Genomic DNA, 20414 nt, shown 5'->3' with positions numbered 1-20414 from the left:
TTTCTTTGTCTATTAATTGCAAAATATGTCTGATATTATTTCATTATCAGCCAAAAGGTTATGGTATGTTTCTTCTGGTTACATAAAACCTTAAAGACAATTCATAATACCTAGGTATCCAATCTTTGTATTTTTCTTATTCCCATCCCTTTAAAATACATTCCGAACTTTTTCATTGTGAATAGTGTGAATGTTATTAATTAAACAAATTAAATTTGTAACCAAAATTTTTGAACGAGGCGAGACTCGAACCCGCGCCTCTTTGGTTCCGTCCGAGCGCTCTTACCAACTGAGCAACCGTTCGCGTGATGCATGGATAACAGCATATTAGGAAACTGACTTGAAATGCCGCTCTTTCAATGATAAACTAACTAGCTGACCCGACAGACGTTGTTCTGTACATAATAAATACTGTTTGTTATTAATTTGTCAATAATATTTCATAAACTAAAGAACTATTTCGAAAAATATGCTCCCTGATGTCAAAATTAAATTGTTACACAGCAGAACTGTCAATCCATGCGCCAATAAAGTCTCTCATAGAAAATATGTCTATACAAAACAAATATGAGAAATAAAAATAACTATGGGTCCCAAATAGAAATAAAACACCTATCCTATCTCTCAATTTGGACTAAACCGCACTCCATGAAGTTATCCCCATTAAAATCTGTTCACTGGAAAACAAACATCAGGACACTAGATTGACACATAATATTAAGATACGAGAAAGCTCCGATGGAACCAGAGAGGAGGTGGTTTGAGTCCCGCATCGTTCACCAATTTTGATTTGTAAAATTAATCCCAAAGGTCTCACCTCACATATATATCACTTTAAAAACCGCGCGGTCGAGTAGGTGTAGTAGTTATAAGGAGTATCTTTTTGTGGGTTGAGAAGAAATATGAACACACGAGTCACATTATAGTCAGTGATCACTGCTACAATCCACTTTCAGCACTAGAGGAATTGCAGGAGTGTTGCCCTTTTAGTTGTCCATGTGGTATCACCATGGATACACCGAGTTATTTTAATGAGCAACACTACCTCACAGTAGGCTCTTTTAGCTTTGATTAGTTTTGTTAAGAAAAACAAGATACAAAATAAATTCATACACGTCTGCTGCATCAGCATAAGTCTGGCCAAAACTCTTGAATTTAAATAATGGTCTACTTCCAAGCGATTGCTTCACAGCTGCCAACAAGTTCAGTGGATACCTGTCTCCTGCCGCACCACCTAATAGTTGAAGATTAATATTTAAAAAATAGTCAAAGCAGGTCTCCGGTTAAAACAAACAAACAAACTTTTATTGAAGTAGGCGTTACTTCGCGGAAATCCATAATTATTCAAATGTTTTGAGTTTCTTTAGTGTTAATTCCGCCAATATTTAATTGTCTTTAAACAATTCGACACGTGTTTCGCCTCTACACGAGGCATCCTCAGGACGTGTTGAGTCACCAAAATCTGGCACGAGACTGATTTCTATGAGTCTCAAATCATTTCAATAAACATAAACTTGTTATGCCTACTACTCGGTTAACTAAAGTTAGTAAGTCTTGTCTTGTAGTAATAGATTAGTACTTAGTAGATCTCGAAAAATATGAATACCTAACAAATGTGTTACGAAACATAAAAGAATTGCTAAAAAACGTTTGTGTGGTAAAGGTTGCTACAACTCAAATGATTTTCTTAATGAAACCCTGTGTCCCAGTCTGTACTGGGAATGGAGCGAACACCCTCAGGATATTTAAAAAATAAGCCTGCTGAGTTTTATTGCGCCCGATCTTCTCAGGTTTGAAGCATACCATTTCTAAAGGGTGGTAGTTTTTTGATGTTCAATAAGTGATTTTAAATGCTATTTTGAATAAAATTATTTGAATTCGAATTTCCTTTGTAGGTTGACTGGACACAATAAGAGGGAAGGATAAATGGAGCAAGGAAATAATGTGTTGGTATCACAAATATAATAATCGGAAAAGTGGAAAGCAGATCTAAATATGGGAACACGAGTTAAATACAAATGCGAGAACGGTCGGTGTGTTAGTATCAACTTGCTACAGTTAATTGATGAATATAATCTAATTTGTTTATATTTTATATTTAGGCACACAGACAGATAAGCTAGACAGACACTATGAGAGGCAATACAAGATCGACATTAGGTTAGTACCGCTTACCCTACAAATCACAATAGAACCGTTTAAGGTTTATACATTTTTTCTCACAACGACCCTAAACTCATGTATCTCGAAATTTAAGTCTTTTCTAGTTCGAAATAATCAGTTTAATTACGTTTATCTTTATTCGACATCTTAAATTAAATAGTAAAGTCGAATATTTACTCTCTTCCTAATCGAGGTTGGTGTGTATTATTCGTATATAGTATTCTAGGGTGTGTTAGTGCTGCGGTTTCACGGCTGCCAAAGTCTATCTAGACGTATAAATGATCTGAGACTACTACTAAGCTTACTAAAAGTTGGTCAGGTAATATTTCGTCTTGAGAAAAGTGTACTTACTTCTTAATGCGGTTGGTTGTGATAAATACCGCGATACATCCTGAACAACAGCTGCGAAATGATTGTTTATCAATATTTATATATAATATTGAAATATTTAATAAATTTGAAATTTCTATAATAAACGTACCTTTCATGGCGATTTTTAACTTTGGCGGCGTTACCTTTTCCGCGTCTGGGCTTATTTTCTGTTTAACCTCGTCCGCAATGTCTTTGATTGGCAGAAATGGTATCAAAATCGGCGCAGCTTCAGTCCTGTAATAGATAATCAAACGGGTGGTGAACCACGACAGTGCCGTATATGTATGGTTCATGTTCAAATATTTTTGTCCAAAATAGAATATTAAGTCACTCATTGAAAGTCAAAAACTACCACACATTCAAATAAATGCCTCAGACCTGAGAAGAATAGGCGCAAGATTGTCCGCGGGCTTCTTCTGTTTTTTATTAATAAAATTTCGATACAATCAAATTTATAATTAAAATAGCCTGACGGCGGTCGCTCGATTCCAAATCTATCGTATGATTTAGAAAGTAATTTATGTTATGGGAACGTTTACCACATAAATTTTGAACATTTTCTGTGATCATGTTGTAAAAGCCTAAGAAACCATAAAAGAAAATTTTAGACGCAACAGTTAAAATCTTTATTTCTTTAAATTTTTCTACAGTTTCTAATGCTTTCGTGGTAATAAGATCAGACTTTTCACAACCCTAAATTCATTTTGTGAAGTCCTTCAAAAAGAAATGTTCGTGTTTTTCGAGATTAGCCGGAAAAGGACAATAAATAAATTGTATCCGGTTAACATAAGTTGCAATATAAAAAACAGGTTTTTTCATCTTACTCAGCCGCGCCAGTTCCATAATTTGTGGAGTAATTATTCCTCTGAGCTAAATCTTTACTAGCATTTCCTTTCATCATTTTCAGTAGAATTTGTAACGCTATATCTGGAGAAAATAAAACATTGTATCTGTAACACCTGGATAATGCTTTTCAATATATTTTTTCTACATTGATAAAATGTTACAAATACATACATCTTCACACCATCAACACACTTCACATCTTCGATAGCTTTAAGAGCATTTTCAGTGTATTTCTATCCAAAGGACACATAATTGGTTCTTGCAACTCCTGACCAGTTTAGCTTTAATATTGTTATATTAATCAAATTATTGACTGTTCTAAATATCGGCGCCGCTCAATTCATTCCAGTAGTATTGCAAGTTAACATGGGTGGTCGTTCATTCAATAAAAAAATATAAAATGAGTATAAATGGTAGTCAATTAATAGTAGGTTATCACAACTATTTGACTAGTTTTATTTACCTAAGATCCCTAAGAAGATTAACACATTGGCCCATATGCCTGATCCGCACTAAAGAGTTTTTTTTTATGGAAGAGTCCGTCTGATATTAAGTGATCATTTTGGCCCATATTCGTGTGCTGTACAGGAACGTTTCTGGTCTTTTAGGAAGGTATGCGCGCTTTTTTAATGTACTCATTTCGTATCGTCTTGGAAACACGGCGCTTAGAAGCCTAGTCCAAAGATTTATTGTAAGTGGAAGAATATTCCTTGAAAACCACAGTGAAAATGAATTCCACACATCCACATAGTGAGAATGATAGCCAAAGCGGCAGGAATCAGGTCAAGGAGCTCTATGGAAATTCCGTGATAAATGCAGTAGAAGACACAATGTAGCGGCGTCTCGCAAAGTAAACTAGCCGTTCAAAGAGCACTGGATCACACTAACAATGGTTGGCCATTCATAGAGCACTGTAATAACCTACGCGGTCAAATGGTTCGTACTGAGGTCTGGAGTGCACCAGACAGGACATTAGAGCAATGCTCCAATTGTTGCCGGACCTTCGCTTTGTAGACCGCTACAATTTGAGCGAGCTGAAGTATTGCCTCGCTCTATTTAGCACCTTGTGCCATACACGATCGCCAGCTGCATGACCATGGCGTAAGCCGTACTGTCCGTTGTTGATGTAGTGGTGATCCTCTAGATAAACCCAGAGCTGGCGTTTCATTACGCTTTCCATAACTTTTGAGCGCAGCGAGGTAACAGAAATTGCCTATAGTAAGCCAGTTCCAACCCGTGTCAAAGTGATTATAAAGAAGTATTTTTGATTAGTCATGTCATCCAGCCTGCTCGACTTCTTTAGGTCCAAAGAAAACAGAGCTTGGTCACTCGGTCGCTCGGTCGTCATAGCACTGAACGCACTTAGTTATCGCCATAGCGCGTCAGCGGATCGTCGAGCTCGACCGACGATTCTCGTCAGCGCTACGTAGCTCTAGGCGCGTCAATTCATCAGCGCTGGGTTGAACGCGGTCATATGTATTATAATTATTAGCATTATTTATATTATTTCATAGTTATAGCTACGCTCAACCGACATCAGCGCTGACCGTCAGTCGAGCGTTAAAAGTCAAGTCAAGTCAAGAATCGGCTTTCTCTTGTACCGTATATGGGCCAGGGTGTCAGTCCCCATGTGCATTGGCGGCAGAGGCTAATTGACGTCGTCAAGAGCAGCTTCAAAGTATCTTGAAACCAACTCGCTGATTTTGACGACGTGCTTAGATTTTGCACGGGTGATCTTCCACTTAAAGAATCTGGAGACACGGCTGCCGTATATGACTCATCGTTTATCATTTTATCATTACTATCTCTGTCCATTAACATTAACCAATATTTAAGTAGTGCAATTATGAGTAGGTACCGTACTTTAGTAGTTTCTACTTATATATATCTGGTTACTTTTAATTCAAAAACAAACAATAATGAATAAATAATGTACATTGTAAACTGATCTGTGATCACATATTATTACTTAATACTTTAATATTTCGAACTCAGATTGACATTTGACAGAGTTGTCAACTTGTCAGTCAGAACGTTAGAAACTTCAGAAATTGACAAGCTAATACATTATCTTGTTTACTCAATCTACGCATTAGTTACTATATAATTATCTTTAAGGCGACGTCACCAAATGGCCCAACGGAAGACCAGCGCTGGTTTTCAAAACCAGCAAAAATGCTGAGTTGGGACCACTTTGTGACGAATAGAAAATAATATTTCTCAATTTTGTTTTATGTTTTATTGTACTATATCGTCATGAATAAACTTTTTTTCTTTCTTTCTTTCTTTCTTCTTTCATCGAACCAGGTCTGTAAGCTATCAAGAGTGTAACATAGTCAAACAAATGGGAAACACCCTGCCCTGGAGAACACATACATACTTAAAATCTACATCCACCTGAAATGCCAGTATTTCATTCCTCTGGAGTTGCGGCCTTTTTGGCGGCGGTGATCACTCATGAAGGTTACCCTTACCCTGTCCTGCTATATACAAAAAATATACAGAAAAAAAAAACATTTTTCTTAAAACAGCCTCACCTCTATCTCTTACGAAAGCCGACAAGTAATTAGCACACCGCTGAATGACCTCTGAAAGAGATTTTTTTATTAAAATTAATCTAATTGCGTTCTATATGGTAATATACGCACGTTACATGGGCACAGGTCTAAGTGACGTCGGTCTAGACAGACAATTCAAAACCACCAATCAAGAGTACTGTTTCCATGGTGACGACCAACTGCTGACGTCACGCAGAACTTAATATGACAAGGTTCCAATATGCCAGGGTAATAACACGAAACAGATGAGTACCAGAAGAATATTGGATGCACGGACAAGTGTGACATTTCCCATAGTTAATACAATACACCAGCGTATAGACAAAGCGCGAGAGAGACACGATCATCGGACACGGTCTGGTAGCGCGCCATATTAGATGGTATATCTTATTGTACATCGCACAGCATTATTATTATTACCGTCCGGACCGTACCGAGTACGACGCCGAACGAAAAAGCGGTGTTTGCAGTCTGGCGCAACCATCTATTAGACTTGAAAATGTATGAAACGCGTACTTTAAACAATGGCGGCAATCGCTGTCTCGCATTCAAAATAAAAGTGAATAATACACGAACAAAGTAAAAGAAAACGACAATTCATACCAAACTTTTTTATCGATTTTCAATCTTTTATTTATAATTATTATCTATTAAATTAATTTTTATTTCTTTAATTATTTCATTTTTATGGTATCTATATTTTCATTTAATAAGTTTATTAAACTTAAAAGAGTTTATTACTGGCGCACCCGAGCCAGTCTCGTCGCAAGTGATCTAAGAGAGTGTTTTATAAATGAACAAAACTCCGTATTGTAATCACTTCAAAACAATTTTATTTCAATGTGTAATGCTCACCTAAATCGAAGAAAACACTAACCCCCTTATTCATTATGGTCCGCTAACTTTAAACAGCCGCTTAGGAGTGTTTTATCTCATTCTGACTTAGGTCAATAGAAGAAGCCAGAGTGTGAATTAGCAATGCTTTAAGTTAGCAGACTATAATGAATAAGGGGGTTCATGAATTGTACTGAAAAAAAAAACGGTCTAAATGTTGCCACATTTATGTATCATAGTTGAACTAATCAAATTACTTCACCTAACATTATTAACGGTTACCGTTCATGTCATTTGTCAGCGCTTTAGGTGTAGCAGCGTCGACTGATCTGTGCAGTACATCCAGAAATATGGGAGCAGTGGTCGCATCTGGTTCAATGCTGGATAAACCGGGCGCAGATTTTAATCTGTAAGTAGGTTCAATCAATAAACAAAATTAAACAAATAAGGAAAAAAAAGTCACCTCTTTGTTACGGGTAAAAATCTAATCTCAATTTAGTATTAAGTTTGAATCCATCTTATGATTTTAAAAAATGCGTTTGGCGGTTTATCAGTGTGTAAATCAGTCCAATACTTATCTGGTTTTGTAATCAGCACTACAGAAGCCCGGACCAGTCAAGTCAAAGTCTAATAAAGTTTATTCAATTAGGCTTAAACTAAGTGCTGTGAAGTGCATAAACACTATTAATATTTCTTTTAAATGATTGAATCTACCTTCGTACCTATCTTAATGTTCGGAAAAAGTAGAGCTCGAGAGAAGAACATACAAGAAAATCAACGGCCACTAATATCAAATATTTCATAAAAGTAATAAATAACGAACTTAATAATAATCTTCAATTTATTGTTTGTATAAGGATGCTTCGTGAACATGATGGTCGTGATTACTGTCACAATTAGTAATTGCATCGAACACATACAATGATTTATTAACTATAATAGAACGACCTGGCGCCACTCAAGCAGCACCCGTTCATGAGTTGACGTATGGACCAGCAATCGTTCCCTTCGCACATATTTGAGTGAAGGAAACAAGGAAAAACTTAACACCAATACTGACTTTAGTAACATGATAAAATTGATTTGTTGAGCTCCCGTCAGAAACGATACTCTTCAACATTTTTTAATTTGCTATTTATTTAGGATTTTGCTATCGAAGTAGTTTTTACATAAGAGGGGGCAACGGGCAAGAGGCTCACGCGGTGGACATCCAACACACCGAGGATCAAGAGAAGCGGTAAGGCAGCCGGTAATAGATTGTACAGAGTGAGTGTGCGAGGTGAGAAGCAAGACAACTTATAGTATATTGCTAGCTGACCCGACAAAACGTTCTGTGCTTAATAAATAAAATACTGTTTTTATGAATTTGTCAATAATATTTCATAACATTAAGAATTATATCGTAAAATATGCTCACTTATGTACTATATGTTATGTTTATTTTAATCAATTTAATGTATTTATAAGGAATTTTTTGTAAGCAAAATAGCTTTATGTACTTCTTCTCCATCTAAACTTTACCTCTGTTATATTTCAGTTTATCTGTTCGTGCAATTTTTTAAAGAAGGGGTTTCAAAGTACAAAGTAGGGGGTACAAAGTTTCCGCTGCAGATATTAATATAAAGAGAACATGGAGCCTAGTTGTATGCAAAGAGAGAAGAAGAAATCAGTATAATTTCTCATGTTATAAAAACCTACTCACACATAGGAACCAGCAAATTTAGTTGAAACTGGAGCAAATTGTGGAGTAAAAGGGTCACCGCCATTTCGTTGCAATTCTTTAATGAGCAGATCAAACGCAGGCCCACGTTCAACTGTATCAAAATATGAATATTATATAACAATTCAGTTTTTAAAATTAAAAATAGCAGATAAGATCTTCCAAGATCTACGTCTATAAGTTGCAACCATTCAAGGCTAAGTATAGGTCGAAAGTTAACACAAACACAGTAACGCCTTGTCCCCGTCGGGGTAGGCAGAGAGAACAGAATGCCACTTGCATCTATCCTTACAAACCTCACGCGCTTCTTCTACATTTATTACTCTTTTCATGTATGCTCAGGAGTACTTCGGAACTTTTCCTTTTTCAAAACGTCCCCAATTTGGTCGACGAATGTTCTACGAGGTCTCCCACGACCGACCTGCCCACACACACTTGCCTTGCATATTTGATAAATCTGTTTCTTCACTCTTCCGCTACACGTGTCATAAACATTACGGCATTCCTTTCTCGGTCTTTATCACAACATTTTCTTTCAGACCACAACGCGCTCGTATTACCGCATTCGTAATTCTATCAATCAACCTCACCCCACACATACTACGCAGTGACCACATCTCATCTGCGTTTAGTCTGCTTTTATGCTTCTTTTGCCAAACTACTTCGCTATACTTTGAATAATACGACCAATATTGAATGAAGTATTTTCAAATTCAGTGCTAAATGCATTAACAAGTACCAGTAATTTGCAGTATTTTCTTTTAAAAAAGTTTAAAAAAATATATCCAAATTAATTGTCCTATTATACTTACGTTCATCTATAGCACTCTGCGACAGATACTTCGAAGTAATATCCAATGTGTCTGTAAGATAATACTTCAAATGTAATAAATATGACTTATATAATACTTACTACTTATAAATTTATTGAATTATTCTGTTAAATTTATGAATTAAATGTTATGAATGGTCGATGTCCAATAGATATCATAATGTTATTTATATCTGTAGTGTACTGACATCTAGTCTTGACAGAGTATGTGTTAACTATCATTGTCTCTGTCACGACATCGACAGTGGCATTAACCGTGTGACGTTGAGTGCTATATAAGGAATGCACAGTACAGCGGAAGGCAGTTCTATTCGGCTATTGGTTGCGTGTGGACGTGTCCAGGTGTAGTGCTACAAAGTAAAGCTTAGTTGTTTCACTCGTGAGCAAACGATGAACTTTACAATATTCACTTTGTTAGTCTACTACTAAAGATGTCAAACTGGTTTCAACACAGTTTCACATTACTGATTACTGAACAGCTGTCGTTCGGTCGCGGGTTCAGTGGGGGCCGAGGATGCCTAACATAAGCCATGGGGGCGGGCGGGAAAAGTATTCTATATTAAGATTAACAAATATTAGCGGATTAATAATAAGAAAAAAACATGCGTCTTTTGTGAATATGTGAGTATATAAGTATAAAGAGAATAGAAAATCCGGATTCTCTGGAACTCGGCTATTAAAATGCACATTTATAAATACTACTTTTCCAGGATCATTTTCAAAAACAACATGCATTGACACCTATAAAGCATGTATGTACTTTCTATTTAGATATAAAGCTACGGCAAATATATTACTTAATTACCAAAACATTTATTTTTCCTCAAAAGTTCTACAATTTTGTTTGCGAATGAAACCTGTTGTGAAAAAAATGTTGTAGTTAAAGTCACCCACATAACACAGATTCACAAAATATAGTCAATACTACACTTTATTATGTGCCGCAAATTATTTTACCTGATATCCTCCACTTGAGTACAACGCGAGTATAGTGTTGACAATTAACTATATTGCGTGGCGTTAAGGTCTTAATTTATAATACCTGTCATGTCGTTTTTAAGATCTTGAGGTACTTGGCCTTCAACCAATTTGGAAAGCCTCGAATGAATTTCTTGAGACAAATTTGGATCATCGTGATCACTCTCCAAGCCTTTAGCTTCTTCTAAGCTATAAATAGTTTAAATTAAAAGGATTTGGTTTACTAAGTATTAATCTTAATCCATGGACGTCCATTAACAACTAGACTCCCAATCGCCTACTAAAAGGTAATTAAAAATGTCCGAACGGCGTTGTATATACGTATACAGATTACTTTAAAAAAAAATTAAAATGGACACATTATTTCATGGCAGTAATGTTCAAAGTCTATTGTACACGTTCATTACAAGCTCGGACACGAACAAGAGGGGCACTTAACTGATATACGACACTCCGTCGTATAAGTTCGTATGCTATTATTAGGACAGTTTTTCTCTTAATACTGTCATTGCGTAGAGTTGTAATCAAAGCGCGGTCGAAACACCAACGAAAACTCTGCCCAACAGACGTGGAGCCAGAGTTTTGCTTCAATTTTAGAGTGTGATTGTGAGTCTAGTTGTTAAGTGTACGTCAATATCTTATTACTAATAAGATAGCTGTCAAATCAAGAACACGACTTATAGATATTTAAAGAGCATCCAGGTTTCTTGATAGTAATTAATTATCGTTGATAGTAATTAAGTCTCGCAACACAAGAGCTAGTACTAGATTTTTATTAATTTTTTGGATTAAGGTCTAGCAGTTATTACAATAAAACTTATAAAAAAGCAACAAAAGTGTACATTACTATTTCTAATTGTATAACTAATTATAGGTTAACAGCACATGCATTGATAATATGGTATTAACTGTCCTTAGCTAAAAGTTATTAGTACTTACACATTATTAAATTTTGTTTAAGTAGCCAGTAAGGATGGAAGACATAAAACTAGATCTCAATGGCCATGATACTACACAATTTCGGTAAGTACCATAACCTACAATATACTACGTATAAAAGAACAAAGTGTGCACGAGATAAGAACATTTCTAACAGACATACAGCAAGATAGAAAATGTAAACAATTGTTACTGTAACCGATTTTGATTGACAGATCGCAAAAACTAATCCATTAGCTTGGCATTAGCTTCTATAAAACTCGTACTTTGTAAGGGTTTAACAACTACAACCACCAGCTAACGTACACATTAACCAATCACGTATTACCGGCCTGTCTACGGTAACAACAAAAACCTGTGCCCCAGAAAGTTAATCCGACATTATTAACAACGGTCTTACATACTTCCTAATCTTCATACATTCGTATGAACCCTTTACAACTTCGCACGTGACAGCATTTCATCTCTCTCCCGACCTGCGGGCCTACCATGAACTATTATTGCGATTCAATTGACAACCTAAAATTAATTGATTTGCTATTTTGTAACACGACATGTTAGAGCTATCTAATTTAGGTTGATTTGACATCAACTGATTAAATCGCAATGATGTCAATTGAATCTCAAAAATTTTATCAATTGAATCGCAAACTGATTTAGTTCGTTCATTAGATGATTGATATGATAATTCTAGGTTGGTTATTCTAATTATGTACATTCAACATTTTTAATAAGAAAAAAGTAAGTAACTTAGTAAAAAATCTTAATTCTAGAAACTATACAATTGTAAACAATTATAATGTGGTAAGTGTGAAATTACATAAAATAAAAGTAAGAATTACTAAGGCATTAACAATCTAATTCAAACTATTATCTGCCGTGGTCGTTATTTTTTCTAAAACTTTATTTCTACTCGTATATGACTTAAATGTGTCGTGAAAAATGTCAACATCATATCATTGAATGTTGTAGATATTATATTATAAGGACCGTATTGTTTCATATTCGTTCTAGAGTAATTATTTGAAAATATTTTATTAATCGGTTGTCTTGGTAAACATCTTGGAATGGAGAAATTTTAGTTAGATATTATGTTAGGATGTAAGGATCCGTGTATAATTTTAGAAAGGCCGCAAAGGTCCAGAAACTTTCGTCTGTTGGACAGAGAATAAATGATTTAATCTGTCACAGTAATGGTCGATTTGAGAGGCCCCGATCTTTGAATGACAAGAATTTTGTAAATGATTTTTGAATTTTTTCCATGCGTTTTATGTAGCATTTATAGAAAGGGTTCCATATTATGCTATTGAACTCTTACTCTCTTAGTACTTCAAAAAGGGTGTTAAATAGACAGATATGAGTGGTTGTGTTTCTAAATTCCTTAGAGATTTTAGGAAACCTAACATTTTTCATGCCTTTATAATATGAACATAATGATTGACAAAACTTAACTTGAAATCAAACAGTACTCCCAAATCACCAACGACTGTTACTTGACTTACAATCTCCTTGTTAATTTTTGTAAGAGGAGACTATTTTTTTTACGCTTTGAGAATTTAATGTGTGAGCACTTGTTTGCATTGATTTCCATTTTATTATTTGAACACCAATTGTAAATGGAATCAATATCGCGTTGCAAAACAACAAAAAGAGGTCCTAAATGGGACCCTTGTGGAACGCCAGAAGTTGCAGTGAAATCATTGGACTAAAAGCCACCCAGAACAACTCTTTCGAGTCCTATTTTTCAAATAAGAATTGAACCAATTCAGAAGATTTCCATGAAACCCATAATGTAATTTTATTAGTAGTATCTCATGGTTCACTTTATCAAATGCACTACTAAAATCAGTGTAAATAGCGTAAATTTCGTTACTATTATCTATATTATTACTCAGGTAATTTGAAAACTGAAGTACGTTTGATATAGTTGAGTGATGTTTTAAAAATCCATGTTGATTGTTTGTTATTATATTACTTAAGTAGGGAGTTACTGCTGATAAAATAAATAGTGTTGCTAATAACTTTTAAGAAATAGTGAATACATACAGAAAAGGAAAATTTTATTGATGAAAGATGAGATGAGAATACTTTGTTGGACACTTTTGTAAAACAAAATACTGAAAATTATTACCAAAAATGAAAATACTAAAGACGAGGCAGTTAGGGCCCGGGCTATAGCCTGTTCGCAAGAACGAATTAAAAAAATGTACTCTGTGGTTCTGTCAAATCAAACATCAATGGAGGTGCGTTTATAAATCGTTATTTTTACGAAAACACCTAAGCAAACATTTAATTTGTAATTTAAAGAACTATATTTATTTATAGTACTATTATTTAATAAGTACAAAAAAGGGCTTAGTCGTTTATAATTTGACGCTACAAAGCGCAATTTTAAAATGTATTTTTAGTTTTTTCTACGCAAAAATACCACTAAAATCATATCACTTGGAATGAGCTTCCTTGTGCGGTGTTTCCGGGACGATACGACATAGGTACCTTCAAGAAAAGCGTGTACACCTTCCTTAAAGGCCGGCAACGCTCTTGTGATTCCTCTGGTGTTGCAGGAGAGTGTGGGCGGCGGTGATCACTTAACACCAGGTGACCCGTACGCTCGTTTGTCCTCCTATTCCATAAAAATAAACGCCATTCAGTAAAAGGCACTTCATGGTACGAATTTTAGCGATTCAGTTTAGGTACCTAAACTGAACTGCATCGCAATCGCTTCGCTTATTAAAAGTTGATGGTAGGCCCTCTGATCGTAATAACTTGCTCGACCTTTTCCAAACTTACATTAATATGCGCTTTATATATACACATATATATATATATATATATATATGCTACATTTTACTAATGAGAGTATTAGTAAAATGTACTGACCTATTTTCTTAATAAAAACGCATTGACAAAATATAATACATAGGTATTGCATTTTAATGATTCTATTGAAGTGACTGTATTGTAGCTTGTAATGATTTGTGAAATTAATTCATCTTTTAATATTATTTTGACATGTAAGCGTATAGGATTTCAATTAATATAATACTTTTATACAATTACTAGCCGTTCCCTGGGCTGCTGGCGAATTTTAAAAGGAAATAAATTTAATTTTATTCACCTTATTACAAATACAATAAAAAATAAGTATAGCCATAAACCATCTAGGATAAATTTCGCATCGAATGGTGGTATTGAACACTGATCAGTGGTTTAGGCGTGATTGAGCCTCAAAGACTATTTAATTTTTTTATATATACATAGATGAACTAAATTGTTTGTATGTTTATGTGAATGATATGTTCACCTGTAATTGTTGAAACACGATTTTTGGAATTTTTGTTATAATTGTATGAATTGACGTATTGTGTCTTATGTGTTAGTGTTAATATATTTTCATCCATCCTCATTATCTGACTAAGCAACCTTCTACACATACTACCACACTAACTACCACATACTACCACATACTACCACACTAACTACCGTTACCAACCAACACAAACTACGACACACTACACAAACTACGACATGCTACGACACACTACACAAACTACGACATGATACGACACACTACACATACTACGAATTACTACACAAACTATGACACACTACACAAACTACGACATGCTACGACATGCTACGACACACTACACATACTACCAATTACTATACAAAGTACGACATAAGATAAGATAAACTTTATGTGCATTGAATAGGTTTCATTACAAGATGGTATAGTACAAATGTTTACAGTTTGCTATTCAGCTCTATACAAAGCATACAAATGTCAGAGATTTACAATTATTTATATAAATAAGAAATTTAAATATCCATACTACCACATACTACACAAACTACCACATAATACCACATAATACCACATACTCAATGCCAGATTAACAACGAAGCAAAAGTAATGAAATGTTATGAAATTTTATTTGCAAGAAACATTGTACTTAAGATGTTAACATAATATTATTGATAATCCAATGTTTCATCAATTGACATGCAATGTAGCAATGTGCAAGTGTGGTATATTGGATTTAGTTGATGCCACAAAAACGTTATAACTTTTCCAACCAGGACAATCAACGTCAGACACTTGGAAACCGATTATTGCCAATATAGACCAAAGACTCTTTGTAAGAATATGCTACGTGCCCTGGGCTTGCTTATCCCGTACTGTAGTAACTACACAAACTTAAATTTACTCCAAAAAAAAAATACAACTATTAATTTATCTTACTCCGTTGCTGCCTTTCCATTTGTTTTCTTAATCTTTCCCTTCGTGTATAACTGTTGACTCCCTTTTGCTTTCATTGCTTTAACGAGCAGTTTAAAAGCTGGCCCTTTATCCTCTACAAAGATATTTAAGTCTCAAGTATAAAAATATAGGGTTCCGATTAAAACGGTATTAACAAAACTACATTATCATTACATTGACACGAGAAGTACATGGAGGCTCATTTAAGAGTAATGTGAGGTATATTCGGTCAATATTGAAGACCTTAGAATTCAGGGGACGTCAAGTAGTTTTAGGTGGGGTCCGGACACTGTGTAAAAATTTTAACGAGGTCCAGAAAAAAACAACTGATAATAATTAAGTGCTACCTATTTATTGTATCGTTTCAAATAAAATTTAGAATTATAAAACACAAGGCCTAAAGTTAATGTGAGAAACTGCACCGACGCTCTTGAGCCTGTTGTCTACAGTTTAGTATTACTTTGTACCTGGTATACAGGAACATTAACTTAACCAGCCAATATTGAAATAAGTACATTACAATATTTGGCGGTCCGAGATCCCATCTATCGCAGTCCACCTGTTGCCGACCCTTAGATCATTTATACGACTAGATAGACTATGACACCAGTGAAAATGTTGAAAAAATTGAGGTTGACTATTAACCTCTATTTTGAGCAATGCACGCACACAAACAGACCGACATACAAACCGCGACTGTAGCATCAGTAATAAACCTGGGCTGTTTTCATTTTCATTTATTCATTTGTTTGTTGTCTAGAAGCAAGAGGTTTTATCTAGCCATAAAAGCTATCTCAGGAGACGTTTTGTCTTATCATTATGTATTTAGAGACTCACTGTTGTATTCTGCATACTGCGCTAAGTAATTTGAACATATCTCGACCATCTCTGAAAGTAAATCTTTAATTAAAACGTGAACTTTATAGGTACATATTTATATTGGTCGTACGGTGAAGTGACACATAAAATGTGGCAAACTTCAAAGTTTATTGAGTTAATCGAACAAGCTACGGAAAATTAATCTTATATATAAAATTCTCGTGTCACAATGTTCGTTCCCGTACTCCTCCGAAACGGCTTGACCGATTCTCATGAAATTTTGTGAGCATATTGAGTAGGTTTGAGAATCGGCCAACATCTATTTTTCATACCCCTAAATGTTAAGGGTTCCACACGAATTTTTTCTTTTAATTTTTTTTGCATTTCCTGCAGAATTAATGTTTTTACTCGCTTTGCAACACCAGAGGAATTACACGAGCAGTGCTGGTCATTTAGGTGTGGACGTGCTTTTTATGAAGGTTTACATAGTGTGGTTGTACGTGGAAGAAACAACGACACACATTATGGCGAAGAATAAGCAGAAAACACGCAAACATGGTGTTTTTAGAGAAGTTTTGTGGTGAAAGTATAGCAATTCGACCTGTGAACACTACTTAATCCTGTTACACATATCCTTAAGTCTTATTTGTAGGTTGGTAATGCTTTCTGTTGGTTATAGTTAACCCTGCCGAGCCTTTTTGAACTACCACTTTTCTTTGAAGTTTAACAAGTTTTTTGGCATGGCGTGACGCATTTTTTTTGGTACTTTTCTCAGAAAAGTTATTCTTATAGCTTGTACTTTTTTGTGTAGGTTAATTTATTCAGATTAGTAGTGAATAACGAGGCTTGTAAGCATATAAACTGTTTTCCACCCAAGAATTTAAAAATATTGGCTTTGTTACATAGATGGCGGGCCGGCAGCCGTGAACTCATATCGCTCAAGGTCGCCTGCATTTAGTGTCGCCTTAACACGCCACACAACCACATGATGAACTTGATACCTTAGTTAGTGGCGTTCGATGCGATATTGGAACCCGGTGGTAGGTAAGTGATCAAACAGGTCATAAGAACAATCCAAGTGATAAATTCGGAGGAAGGTACAAGGAGTAACATTAATAGTTTATTCGATAAAATAACAGCATAAATACGGAATCAGCCATTAACGAAAACATTAATGACGTCGCGCCTTAATGATCACTACGTACGTAGTGATTCTTGCCTGAACTTGTAGATTTCTGAGATGTCACGGGCAGAATGACACACGCTTTTTCGCGCATACTCATGATCAATTTCGTGTTGTTTTTTTTACAATAGGGGACGAAACGAGCAGGACGTTCAGCTGATGGTATCTACTTGATACGAGCTGGCCATTATACAACGCAGTGCCGCTCTGGATTCTTGTAAAAGTTATGCGTTTTTTTTTTCAGATTTTCAGTTTAAAATTAGTTTTACATTATAGATTTTAAATCTAATATTTGTCATCATACCATATAATGAAGAAAGCTGCTTTTAAAAATAACGTTACCTTTCATGAAAGGGACAATGTTACTTGGTGTGTTCGGTTTCACCGTATCTGCTAGAACATTCCTTACTTTACTAGCTAATGCAGTATTCAAATCGGGCGCATTGAAATCTGTCGTTTCTTTTAATCTAAAAATTACATTATTAGTTAAACATTAAACCAATTTGGTAAACATAAATTAAGGTATTGGTCCCACAACAAATCTTGACCGAAAAATACTGGCTTATAACTGCCTGCGTTGATGATATGAAACGAACGCTCATTGTACCCTGTTACTGGGTACCTTCTGCAAATATGTTCTCCGTCACCATTCGTTCAGCCATTGCAACCTAATATGGCAATTTATGGAAATAGTAATCCATGAGTAGCAATATGTGCTTTAATGGAAAAATAATAGTTTAAAAAAACTGAAAAACACGCTTTATATTAAATTCAACTAAAAAATAGACAATAAATTTTAATAAATTTAAATAGAAAAAGTGTTAAACAAATATATTACACTAGCTAACTCGACAGACTTTGTTCTGAAGATAATAAAAAAAAAACTTTTCTTATAGGAATTTGCCAATAATATTTCAACACATCAAGAATTATTTCGTAAGTAATGCTCACTATTGTTACAATGCCATTGTTTCACAGCGGAACTGTGAAATCGTGCGTCAATAAATTCTCTCACAGAAAATATGTCCATACAAAACAAATATTGGAAATAAAACTAATCATGGGTCCTCCATGAAGTAATCCCCATTTAAATCCGTTCATTAGTTTAGGTCTCCATCGCGGACAAACAACGTGTCACGTAATTTATATATATTAAGATTATAAAAAAAGCGTGTAGTGTAGAAGAATTATTGTTTAAATAATATCTTAAAAAGCACCCCACACTTTTTTTATAATTAAATATAATTTTACATATTTTTCATTATAAAAAAGCGTGTAGTGTAAAAGAATTATTATTTTAATAATATCTTAAAAAGCACCCCACACCCTTTTTTTATAATTTAATGTAATTTTACACTATTTTCAATTTAAATTTATTCAAATTTTATTTTCTTATTTTTTAGTTGAATTTTATATAAAGCGTGTGTTTTAGTTTTTTTAAACTATTAACTATTTATTTTTCATTTTTAAGTTTTTTTTTTTTTAGATTGACGAAGGGATTTTAATATTTACGAATAAAAATATTTTAGTTAAATTGAAAGATCACTTATTTCAACTAGCCAGAGATCACCGAACTAGCTCTTATAATAATTAGCTCAATTAAATCACGCATTAATAATTTATAATGGAAACAGATTACTTAAACAGCGCCATCTTTTCATAAATAAAAACATTACTTCATTATTACAGAATCATTTGTATACGCGTACGTTCCATGATATTTCATAATTGCCTTAGGAGTTTATTAAAATGCTGCTAGATGGGGTGAAATTCACCGCCATCTATTTGCTTCCAAACGAATTAGATACTATAATTTTATGGAACTGTCTTGACATGTCGCGTGGCTCCTTTGAATTTTACAATAAATTACTAGATGGCGCTTATTCAAAATAATAAAACAAATATTAAAAATCTTATTTTGCAAATTGAATAGTGGAATAATCTTATCCAATTAGTGTATTGTCATCGGTCCTCGATAAATCTACAAAGTTTGAATAGAATCTGGCCGTTTAATGTTGGTCAAAATCGCATCTAAAGGAGTCAGTTACAAACATAAGCAATCAATTGAAAGTGGGACCCTTCTGGAAGTTTAAATGTAAAAACAGATCTTACTCATCAGCTCCTTCAATAAAAGTCATCTTAAACTTTCCGTGTGCCAGCAATTCTTCATTACCTTTACTAACCATGGAATCGGTTAAAATTTTAAACGCTTCTGCCATTTCTCCTGTTAGTAATGAAACAGTATAAAGGTTATTAATTGTAATCAGTAAATTAACTATAAGTTAAAATATTATAAATACAAAATAAAAGAAGCGTGCAAAGGAGTTTGATTAACTGAAGATAAAAAACAAGTAGCGAACGGAAAATCAGAAATATAACAAAGCTAGCAGATGTAAAGATGAAATTAAATATATTGGCATACTTGGCGTCGATATATCGAGCGACGTTCAGATCCGTGGTCACTTGGAAGAGAAGGCCAAACTGGCCTCTAAAAAGCTTGGTGTACTCAGTAAGGCGAGACAGTACTTCACTAAAAGCCACCGCCTGCATCTTTATAAGGCGCAAATTTGGCCTCACATGGAGTACTGTTCTCACCTCTGGGCGGGTGCTCCCCAGTACCAGCTTCTTCCATTTGACCGCATACAACGAAGCGGCTCGAATCATCGACGATCAAGTCATCTCTGATCGGCTTGATTCTCTAGCATTGCGTAGAGATGTGGGTTCTCTCTGCATCTTCTACCGCATTAATCACGGGGAGTGCTCAGAGGAGCTGTTCGGGTTGATTCCAGCGGCCCAATTCCACCATCGGACATTACGTGCAAAGTACCATCCGCATCACGTAGACGTCTGGCATTCCACAACCGCGCGTTTTCTTCGAAATTTCTTGCCTCGCACAGCCACTTTGT

At 34.8% G+C, this 20414-nt stretch overlaps 1 protein-coding gene across 2 annotated transcripts in view; it reads right to left on the bottom strand.

Moving 5' to 3' along the window:
- Nucleotides 1–20414, bottom strand: part of LOC126969522 (uncharacterized) — an 89105-nt gene that overhangs the window by 51502 nt on the left and 17189 nt on the right. For both annotated transcript variants that reach the window (XM_050814987.1, XM_050814986.1), the window contains 13 exons: nt 19621–19732; nt 17851–17975; nt 16344–16394; nt 15489–15600; nt 10368–10492; nt 9306–9356; nt 8476–8587; nt 7056–7180; nt 5919–5969; nt 3360–3462; nt 2645–2769; nt 2515–2565; nt 1114–1234 (listed from right to left, as the gene is read on the bottom strand). In XM_050814987.1, coding sequence (XP_050670944.1) covers nt 1114–1234; nt 2515–2565; nt 2645–2769; nt 3360–3462; nt 5919–5969; nt 7056–7180; nt 8476–8587; nt 9306–9356; nt 10368–10492; nt 15489–15600; nt 16344–16394; nt 17851–17975; nt 19621–19732 — 1264 coding nt within the window. The remainder of the gene's footprint in view (nt 1–1113; nt 1235–2514; nt 2566–2644; nt 2770–3359; nt 3463–5918; nt 5970–7055; nt 7181–8475; nt 8588–9305; nt 9357–10367; nt 10493–15488; nt 15601–16343; nt 16395–17850; nt 17976–19620; nt 19733–20414) is intronic.

The sequence above is a fragment of the Leptidea sinapis genome, chromosome 18, assembly GCF_905404315.1.
Source record: "Leptidea sinapis chromosome 18, ilLepSina1.1, whole genome shotgun sequence".
NCBI classification, from domain to species: Eukaryota; Metazoa; Arthropoda; class Insecta; order Lepidoptera; family Pieridae; genus Leptidea; species Leptidea sinapis.
The sequence above is the reverse complement of the archived record's forward strand: the minus strand, read 5'-3'. Positions and strand labels throughout refer to the sequence as shown.